This window comes from Capsicum annuum, chromosome 12 (genome assembly GCF_002878395.1).
Source record: "Capsicum annuum cultivar UCD-10X-F1 chromosome 12, UCD10Xv1.1, whole genome shotgun sequence".
NCBI lineage: Eukaryota > Viridiplantae > Streptophyta > Magnoliopsida > Solanales > Solanaceae > Capsicum > Capsicum annuum.
The window spans coordinates 5,129,965-5,141,302 of record NC_061122.1 but is presented as its reverse complement, the minus strand read 5'-3'; the positions used below and the strand labels follow the sequence as shown (position 1 = coordinate 5,141,302).

The 11,338-nt window shown below is 32.7% G+C and overlaps 1 protein-coding gene across 1 annotated transcript; it reads right to left on the bottom strand.

Annotated features, from left to right (window-relative positions):
• Positions 1-577: 577 nt before the first annotated feature.
• On the bottom strand, positions 578-8,351 carry LOC107851077 (receptor-like cytosolic serine/threonine-protein kinase RBK1; the record flags this gene model as incomplete). The annotated part of the gene is given in 7 exon segments (XM_047400616.1): positions 578-727; positions 954-1,089; positions 1,161-1,240; positions 1,353-1,507; positions 2,260-2,517; positions 7,114-7,659; positions 8,025-8,351. Coding segments are annotated over 7 exon segments (1,332 nt in total), but the record flags the coding sequence as incomplete, so codon positions are not given.
• Positions 8,352-11,338: the final 2,987 nt, after the last annotated feature.

The following is an 11,338-nucleotide window of genomic DNA, read 5'->3' as shown; positions in this document are numbered from 1 at the left end:
CTAGCTAGCTCTATGACCAAGAATTTCAAGGTGTAATCAATAAGTTAGGTTTCATTTGAAATGTCTTTGTACTCTAGGGATGTAAATGGGGCGCGGTAAGACAAATCTTAACCAAGCAAATAGTTGACTCGCCCTACCCTGTCCTGTTTAGCAATTTTTGTTTTCTATTTTAGGCCCGCCTTGCCCTACCCCCCTTAGCCTTGCCCCGCTTAAGTTTCAAGGTGTCAGTATCTGTCTTTGTCCAGCTAGCTCGTACCAAAATGTTAGGTCGGTCTTAGGGCTAACACAAACGAATTATTTGAAGAAAAAGAAACCTCAATGACCAAGCAGTCCTCCTAAAACCGAAAACCAAAGAATCATCAAATTGTTTAGGACACGTTTGAAGAGGAGGCGAGCACCCTCTAAGTTGATCACCTTACCCACTACCGGACTATGGAGAGGGGAGGGGGAGGCTATTGTGTAACCAACCCTTTGATTAACTTGTTTGAGTTTAAAGAATCAAAAATATGGAAAATAGAAATGCTCTTGCCTAGAGGCTTTCTCGGTATGGAAATAGTGTGCAAAGATAAAGACATACCCGTTTCATGTTAGGACGCATGTTTGGCAAGTGATGAATGCATGTAGAAGCTGTAAACATAGCTCGTTTCATCTCAACAACATCATACGCATCTCCTAGACGAGGGTCCACTAATTCCTTGACATTGTTCTGTTCCAGCATTGGTTTTGCCTATGCAAAAAATGGCAGATATGAATATTTCATCCAGAAATGCACAACAAAACTGTACTGTACCCCTCCGAGGGAAAAAAAGACGGCCAAACCAGAAGCACGTCCATGATTCAGAATTTGTGAGTGCAGAATGAGGTTAATCTTGTTTTACATATACATTTTAAATTCGTTTTGCATATGCATACATTGTTCAGATCGAAAGTAATGGGTTCAGTTGAGGCCATACCCACATTACAAGACTCTGTCGGGATGAATCAACAGCGCGACGACCAGTAATAAGCTCCAACACCAGAACACCAAAGGCAAAAACATCGGTCTTCTCGTGAACAAGCCCGTGCATAAAGTACTCAGGTGCCATATATCTGCGAACCAATTTTGTCATATTTTAACGAATGAACACATCTAAGATGCAATCAAACTGAACTTTACATACCCGAAAGTGCCTTCAATAGGAGAAACAACATGATGAACCCATTTTTCTGGTAGCCACTTTGCAAGTCCAAAATCAGATATCTGTAGCCAACACAAACAATAAAAGAAACAATGTTCGGAAACTTCAAGTGACTAACATAAAATATATTCATTGAAAGTGAAGTTTCGAAAGCTAAACAAGATTGAATCGAACCTGAGGTTCATAATCTTCGGTTAGAAGAATGTTTGAAGCTGTAATATCTCTATGGATTATGCGCCTTTGGCAATCATAATGTAGATAGCACAATCCTTCAGCTACCCCGACTGCAACTTTATATCTTATGTTCCATTCAAGGCACTCTTCTCCACCTGAAATGCTGAGTTCTCCTTTGTCAGTCAAAACAACGTCAAAATCCCAATTCACCTCATTACGTTTGATATTTTTTACTATAGGACTTAATTTAAATATGCTGACGAGTAATTCTCTTGCATTATCATTGTGTTTAAATCTGTTTGTAGTTTTAGTGGCAGAGACATGAATTCAAACAAAGCGATTCAAGAAAATGTGACATCTGCGATTTAAACCTACGACCTAGAGCAATTCATGAACAACTTTTCTCACAGCGCAAACATCTTATATTTTAAGGGAATTCAAGAATTTCTACATGTTTAAAAAAAGTTGGTTTTTCCCCTACACAACCTCGTGGGATCGCAAGTCTTCCTCCAAGGGCATAAAGGCCATGATGACTTGACGTCATCCTAACCTTCCTCTGGTGAATCACCAACTGTATGTTCAGGGTATCAAACTCAACGATGGTGACTAAACACGAGGTTTATGCTCATTACGCGGACTTAACCAAACACCTTATTGGTTTTGCAGTATATTTTTCGACAAAGGGGATTCAATTAAACCCTTTCGTCTCCACCTAGCTCCGCCCCTACTTATAGTATGTTATCTATCGCATTTCCCTGGTTACTAACTCCACTTATATGAGCAATTATGCATGGTTATATTCCAAGCGACTTTATAGTGTAAAAGTTCTTTTATACTATTAGCATTCAACTCTCCGTTAGATGACATTACGCTAGAAAATCATGATCGAGAGAGCAGAATACAGCACCGTGTAGTACAGAAGCAAGGCTACCATGGTGCAAGTATTGAAGAACAAGATGCAAACCACCATCAACACTGAAACCAATTAACTTTGCAGCATTAGTGTTGTTGATATGAGCAATGATTCCTAGCTCAGACAAGAAGTCTCCAACTCTGTCCTCGTCATTCTTTTCTTTCTTTGTGATTTTCTTAACTGCCACAACTTGACCATCTTGCAAATGTCCTTTGTAAACTTCTGCATGTCCTCCTTTGCCAATTAAGTTATCTAGTCACATTTCAAAAGACATAAAATAGTATAGTATTAGCATAAATTACTTGCAAAGGAAGTTGATGTTGGAACTTTTTGTTTGATGTAGCTTGCAGATTATGCAATGTTCTTATAAGAGTACAACAACAACAACATACCCAGTATATTCCCACCAAGTGGAGTCTGGGAAGGGTAAATGTACACAGTCCATACCACTACCTCAGAAGTGAGATAGAGAGGCTGTTTCCGATTGAACCCCGGCCCAAGGTAAGAGAATCAAGACAAGGAATAGCAAAAAAACAACAAGATACAATAGAAATTACCACACCCAATAGGATATTAGGACCATAGACAAGATTCACCAAATAATACAACAAACGACACCACATTCCGAAATGATACTAGTACTATAGTTACTAATACAGATAACAAAGTCCTCCTACCTACTAGCACTGGCGCACTCGCTCCTACTTATCCTTCTACCCTAATTTAACTCCTCCACACCTTCCTATCTAGGGTCATCTCCTTGATAAGTTGAAGCTACTCCATGTCATGTCTAATGTTCTTATAAGAGTTTAGTAGCAAATTTGCTTGAAAGCAACATGTTTTATGTAGAATTGTGCGATTCTTTGCAAAGGCGGGTCCACGATTTGAAATTTATGCACTTTTATAACGACCTCAATTTAATATGCCTCAGTAACTAAGTTCACAAGGTACCAAGATCCTTTTTTACCATTTAGGTAAGCCGTGATGACAGAGTTACTCGATATCTATGTCTTATGAAGGATAATTGGTAACTCAATGAAATAGTAATTCTACACACAAGCTGCCTCGAATACGACGTTTATGACAAGAAAAGAAGGACAAGAAGCTGCTGGCATGTGCAGATGAGTACACATGCAGCTCTGCTCCAGCTGCAATAACTAGACCTTACTTGAAGCAGAAATTTAAATTTTTGATGGGACAAATTGAAACATTAAGGCCCATAGACAATAATAATAGAATAAATTATTGGATTCATGGTTAGTTGTCACTTGTCACTCCCTCTTAGGCATGGTTCAAGAATTCATATTCACATTTTCGTACAAAGTTTTTATACTGTATAATTTGTATAAAAGTATAACAAGGGTATTTCAAAATTGAAAAAAAAAACAAAAGAAAGTTTTTTAAGCAATTGTTTTAGTAGGTAGTGAAGCTAGTAAGATGATGTAAATAAACAGGTCCCCACTAGTACTTTTTTGGGTTTCCCACCTTATGCTGTATAGTCCGACTAATTTAAATTTGCGTGTAAAAATTTTATTTTGGGCAATAAAATACTCTTTATCTTTTCTCTCCTTGAGTCGAGGGTCTATGAAAACGATTTCTATACTCTTACAAGACAGGGGTAAGGTTCACGTACACTCGACCTGCCCTAGACACCACTTTTTTTCCACCCCACTCCCAAAAGGATAAATAGTGTTTCCACTACTCCTCTAGGGTAACTCAAAATCACTTGAGAAAGCCTTACTTGTTCAGATCTCACCTTATGATATTATATACTAGTATTTTGTTAAAATGCTCCTTGTCAAAAAGGGTTATATGTTTAGACCCCGAACTTGAGACCACTCTCTTATCACCTCAGCATAACCTTTACCGGTGGTTCCGACTTCCGACAAGTCACCATCACTTTCTGTCAAAACGCTCCTTATCAAAGACGATCATATATTTTAAACTCAAACTTGAAATCCTTACCTTTTGGTGGTGGTTACCACAAGTCACTATCAACATCAATTTTGTAATAAAAATGTTGAGCAGTCCATGTTTACTTTTTCTACCATTGGGCCAAAGAAAAGTCTCAATATTCAAGTACTAGGCTGCTTTGACTAGTGAGAATGTGGGGTAGTTGAATTCCCCAAGAACCCAACATTAAAAAAATAAACATAAATGTGAACTTATTATTTAGAATAGACAATAGCATGCTGCCTTAAAATGCACAAAAAAGTAGTAACTTGAATATGTCCCATGCTTGGTAGTAGTACTTAGTTACTTACTATATTATAAAAAGAAAAAATTATTTAAGAAAGCAAACATTATTGAAATAGCGATACATAGTGAGAATTTGAGTTTAATACTCCCACGTCCTAAATTATGTATCGTTATTTAATCGGACACGATATTTAAAAAATAAGTATTGACTTTATTAAAGTTATAAAATTACAGGAGTAATAATATTTAAAATTAAGTGAGATGACTTTTAATTGAAAAGACAAATAAAAAAAAAAGTAATATAGTATTTAAAATCAAGTGGGATCACTAAGGGTAAACTTGTAATTGTGTTTTTAAAAACTTACCAAATAAGAAAATACTACATTCTATTTGGGACGAACCAAAAATAAAATGGTGACACATAATTTGGGATGGAGGGAGTATTTTTCTAAGTATTTGTTCACTTGAAGGTGTATCAATTCACTTTTATATCTATTGTATCTATTCGCTCTGATACAGAGTGAATAGATACACGAAACTACAGTTAGTTTAGTTATAATTAGCCAAACTATCGCTATGATAGGTAAACTAAGGCTAAAGTATCGATATTTTTGAATTTGATGTCTATGAGGGAGAGTAAGATGATGAAGATGGGTAAAGATAAAGGACTCGCTTTGAGTTTTTACATGTGATACCTATGATGGATGGCGGGTTGATGAATTACATGTGATACCTATGATGGAAAATGAGATTATGAAATTTTATTTGAAAAGAGAAAACTGTTACACAGACGAAAAAACGTAAAACATGACATGATAAGCAACTTCACATGGTTTACCTGTTAGCAAATTTGATGTGACATACTAAATAAGAGGCAAATTTTGAGATAGAATTAAAGCGAACAATGCGTCAGATTTTTTAATATAAGTCGGTCTTAAAATGATTCATTGAATTTCTCCTAAACTTGCTAGGTAAATTCATTTCATAATTAATGATGAGTTATAAACACTGTGTATATATTATATGTGATTATAATTGGAATTTTTTATGGTTTATTAGAAGGATAAGGATCAAAATTATGGGTGTAGTAGTAGAAAAGTATCGTCTTTGTCAAGAAATAGTCATAACCCTATTCCAACTGTCCCATGTTATAAAAAGCAATTAATCTCGAAAGCCTCAGAATAACTGATAAAATTATTATTATGTAATCAGGAATAGACTCTTGTGATTGGTCCTTTTTCCGAATTCCTCGTATAGCAGAAACTTTATTACATCGAACTTTCCGTTGGTAATCCCAAGAGAATTAACATTTCTTGCAAAATTAATTAAAATAAGATAAAAGTGGAAATTTCTAGTTTTAATAACTAAAACAAAAATGTTGTAAGTAATTTCTTTCTTTTTTCATGAAAAGAAGAAAAAGGTCCACATTTGTTGCTCCCATATGGTTTTAGCATTCCAAGAACAAATGGGAAAAGAGCAAATTTTCAAAGAAAGACACCTATAACTCTCAAGCTTAAAATAATTTTGAAAATAACCATAAAAAATATACTTAATAAACTAGAAAAAAACTACAAAAACTAAATTTACTTCTTCTGCTCTAATTTATGTGTCTTATTTTTTACTTTTTATTTGTATCTGATTATCAAAGTTTTATTTATGTGTCTTACTAGAATATATCACTTTTTATATTTAATACTTTTACTTTAATATTACACATGATATATTTAAGATCACAAGATATAAAAAAATATCAATACATTACACATGTTTTTGGTAAGACAAGAAAAAATTAGAAAATCTCACTTATTTTTTAACCATCATACTATATCAAAATAAGACACATAAACTAAAATAAAAATAATAATATCAAATATCCATAGGCGAAATGACCTAAAAGACCCTCTACTCCTATAGAATTGTCAATCTAATTCTAATATTCTATGAAGCTTCATCATAACACTTGATCAAAACAACACACTTAAAATAGTTGAAGTATGTGCAAGTTGACTCAGACAACGCTGTTATAAGAAGTGTTTTGGATGGAAAAAATTCCATTAATAAACACTTTCTTCTCTAATGGATAATACGCATCACGAATTCAAATCATTCAAGTTATCGCTTTAAACAATTCAAAATAAACAAATACTACTACTTTAAGGGGTCGTTTGGTTGGGAAAGAGCTATTCTGAGATTAGTTATTCCACCATTTATATGGAATAACTTATTCCATCACTATGATGTAATTGGTGGGATTAAATCTTTCATTTTATCCCAAAACAACTTATCTCCGACACCAATAAACTCGATGCGAAATAGGTATAATTAAATAAAAAATATATGAAAATAAATATAAAACAGATAAAAGCATCCATTAAAATAAAAGTTGATTAGGTGCACTAACATTTAAGTTGATCATTTAAGTTGATCTTAAGCTTCTCCACTAAAGAGATATCTCGGGAGGTAATTTTTTATTTTTTAAGCGCCCAAAATCCATTTTTTATTATTTTTCAAAATTTTATTTTTTAAACACTCATAATTCATAAATCCTGAGTCCGTCACTGTTTATCCCCTATACTTCACGCCAAACGACCCCTTAAAAACACTCACTAACACCATTTAAAAAAGTTGAAAATTTAACAGAAAATTTACCTGGGGCAAAATAATCAGTAGCTATAGCAAGTTCATCAAAGCTAAAATTCCTCCATGAAGGTTTAGGCACAACAAAATCATGGCAACAATCAATTGTATCTTCTTGAGCACTCCGAATCCTCGCCAATAATTTCCTCTTAATATTCTTCTTCGGTAGCAAAAAATTCTCGTATCCTCCAAATAACTGAATCGTCGAAAATCTCCGTATTGATTTCCTCTTCATTTGATCGAACAAATTCTTAATTCCGCTGGAGCCATTGGAGTGTGAGGAGTTTTCCGAAACAGAGGAACCGAAGCTGCTGCTGCTTCTTTCGCCGCTGCTGCTGTTATCAGAATCCGATGTGCCTGAAATGTGAATTTCCAATACTGCCCTTGGTGATAACTCATCCTTATCTTTTCTGTTGTTATCCTTTTCGTCTTTTCCATTTTCTTCTTCTTCTTCTTCTTCTTTTTCTTCTTGTTCCTTTTCTAGTACTACTACTAGTACTTCCTGGCTATTCATTTCTTCTTTTTCTACATTTTTTGATACTTGTACAACACTTTCACCTACAAAAAAAAAAAAAAATTAATCAAATTTATCCATTTATTTGGTAAACATAGATATATATACGTGAAAAATTGCTAAAAATATTAAGTTCCGAATTGATTGATTAAAAATCAAATTTCATTTGCTCATTTTGTAAATGTTATTTAGGTTCGATTAGAAGGTGCAGAAATAGCTAGAACTGAATGCAAAAAGTATGAAAAAAAACATCTCGTAAATTTATTATAATTCAAATTCTGAATCCGCCTCTGTTTCTGCTTATATGTGAAAAATGTTCAAAATTTTGAAAAGGGTTTATATATTTATATAAATATACATAAAAAGAACACTTGAATGAAATAAATGGTGGTAAAGGAAAGGAAAGAACCTTCCATTTAGTATATGTGGAATATGTTTGTTGTGTGAAACACAAAAAATGAATGAATATCAAGAAGCTTCTTGATAAATTTCAAGAATTTGGCTTTTAAATTTTGAAAAGGAATTTAGAAGAATTAGAATATATTCTATGAAGGTTTATATATGATCATAATTCATGATTAATTCTTCTCCTCTCCCAAGAAAGAAGAAGAGAAAAATAAGAAAAAATGGTATCGCTTAGAGAAGTTGTTATTCTTTTTTGTTTTCTTTGAATGAAATTTAAAAGAGAGGTTGAAAGAAGAGGCAATAGAGAGAAAACCGGTTATGTTGTACTTGGAATATTATTATGTGTGGTACTTACATTTATATATGCTAAATGGAATGAAAATATTATAATCTAGGGTGGGTTTGGTATGCTATTTTTGCTTAAAATACTTTTAAATTTTTTTCATGTTTTATTAGTTAAAATATTTGAAAAATAAGTTTCTCAAAAATGAGATTTATTTTTAATAGAAGTAGGGAAAAGTGATATTTCAAGTTGATTGTCTTCTCTTTTTCAAGCCAGCGCCTTCGGTGGCGGGCCTAAGATTTAGAGTTGTGAGCGCTCGGGAGGTTCAAACACCTATATAGTGATGCCCAAAATTTTAAGATTCTGCGTGGAAATTAAAGCAATCGATTATTTTCTTGGTTTACTGGGTGCTTTTTTAAGTCTTATACTAATTTTTATACATTTTTATATAATTATACTTAGTTTGTCTTGAATTTAACGGATGTCGGAGTAGCAAAATAATGATTATCGGTCCTCTCCTGAGTGCCTCTAACACGGAGAGGTAGATCTTGAATTTAAGCTTTATGAGTTCAATTTCCAAAGTTCTTAGCATCGAACTCATTATATTTTTTAAGTTATGGATTCATATCTACTATCTGTTGCAATTTTGTTGAACTTTACATATAAATTTGTGTTTCATGTCGAAAGCACTGGGTTCAGATGAGCTCAGTGACATGAAGCACAACGATCCCCCTTTGCCATCCCCCGACCCTTGAACATCCGACCTTATTTTGTTATATAATATATGAATACTCTTTAGATAATATCCCTCTTTTGATTACTTACCAAACGTTAAAAAATAAGTAAGAAACTCACTTTTTTTGAAAAAAAAAAAAAAAAAAAAAACATTTTCCTTGTACCCAACACACCTCTAATGTAGAATTATTAATTTTTTTTTTGTTGATGAATCCTAGCCGTTGATATAGACATTCATGATTTGTTTTTTTATTGATGAGATCTCAGCCGTTGGAGTTGGACATTCTTGATTTTTGGCGCAACTAACGCTGTGTATTGTCGGGGAAAAGATCAAATAACGAACCCAACTAACTTTGAAGTAAATTTAAAAGTATTTGAAGGGTATTTTAGGTATACAATATTTTTGGCGGTGGAGTAGTAAGTACTACGATATTAGTGGCGTATTCAGAATTTTTACTAGGAGTCAAGATATAGGAAAGTAAATACATGAAAAAATCGGAGAATTAAACCTATTGTATATATCCATAGATTCATTTTATACTGTAATTTTCTGATAAGACGGTAAATACTTACCAGCATCAGATAGTTAAACGATGTCATGTAATCTTACTTTGGCTGAGTGGTTTAAGAGTGCATGTGACTAGTCATGGTTAAGTGTTAAAGTCTATATACAAATACATGTCACGCATCTATTGATTTGATGTAGACACGATATTCAGTTAAATGCTCTTCAATAGGCACCCTTTGGACGATGCAATCAATTGTTAAGTAACGTATAAGGCATAAATGCAAATGCGTCATTTAATTTGGCTTCAACAGACATTGATATCCTCCAACTTTGCATCTGCGCTAATAGATACACATGTTCTATGTGACAAAATTGTCACGTAGGACGTCGCAAAAGACATATATGTCTAGCTTGTCCAGCTTTATACAAATTTAAGTATCTACTTATGCGGGTCCGAAATTAAAATGACATAAATACCGATTGTAATCAAGTTAAAAACACATTTATGTTTTATTTTTTTTAATAAATAGAAGAGGATTCAAAATATGATCAACAATTGTTATAGTATCTTTCTTAATTTGAAATTATGTTTTATAAGTTTGAAAACAAATCTCAAGGCATGTCTAAAATAGTCAACATCTTTGGTAGTATAGTAGTCTTACTTTTGGATCTTCATAGGTATATGTTGGGGACAACATCATTGGAATATCAATGACATATTGTGTCTCCTAGTGAAATTTGTAATTTTTGGAATGCTAAATTTTTAGTTAAAAATTGAATAAATTAGTGATTCATGAATGAGATTAATCAAGATGAAAAATGTTTCTAAATTTCTTAATGGAATTTCTAGAACAGTGAATCTCTTGTTATACATTGCATTTAGCTAAATATTTAGGATTAATTAAGACTACATTCATGAAAAACTAAATGTGATATGCTTTTAAGTTAATTTAAAAAAGGTTTAATTATATTTCAAAAATTGTGGTGTAATGGAAATTTGAGCAATGAAAATATTTCATAGTACGTTGCATTTAGCTAGGTAGATTAAAATAATTAGCATTCATGAAACTATATGTGGTATTCGGATTAACTTGCAACATGTAGGTCCATCTCGACTGTGCCAATCACCAAAAGGGATGGACTTGAATATTTGGCCGCCGCTTAGCAAATTTTTTTAATATTTACCTTTATTGTTCATCGGGTATACGTTTTTATACCTTTAGTTGAAATATGTGCAATAATTAGGTTTATCGATCAACAAGAGTTCAGACATTTCAAGAAGTTAATAATTACTGACAATGAAACAATAAACGTGCACTTTAGTGTCTACTGAGCAAGAGTTATAGTTTTATTGACATGTGAACAATTGAACAACACGGACAATTTTTCTTTACGAGGTAGAATTTATAGTTAACTAAGCAAATTCACTATATTAAAAATAAAAGAATAATTTCTCAGTTCATTCTGGTAGGTGTACTCATAAAACCAACCAAATTATGAACTTTTAATTAATTAATAATCTCTTCCAAGCTAAGATCTCATTTAAAGTTATTACGCATAAATCATTTTTTACATATAATGCAATCAAAAAAGTGAAGGGAGGAGGGAATTTAATTAAGTGAAAATTAGTAGTTACCTAATGTTTATAACTATTATAATTGGATTTTTCTTGTTGCTTGTAGACAGTTTAATGGTATAAAAATGTTTATTCAATCATGTTATGTTCAAGTAATTACAAGTAAAACATCATGATAAACACTAATAGGTTATTTGGTAAAAATAGTAACTACTA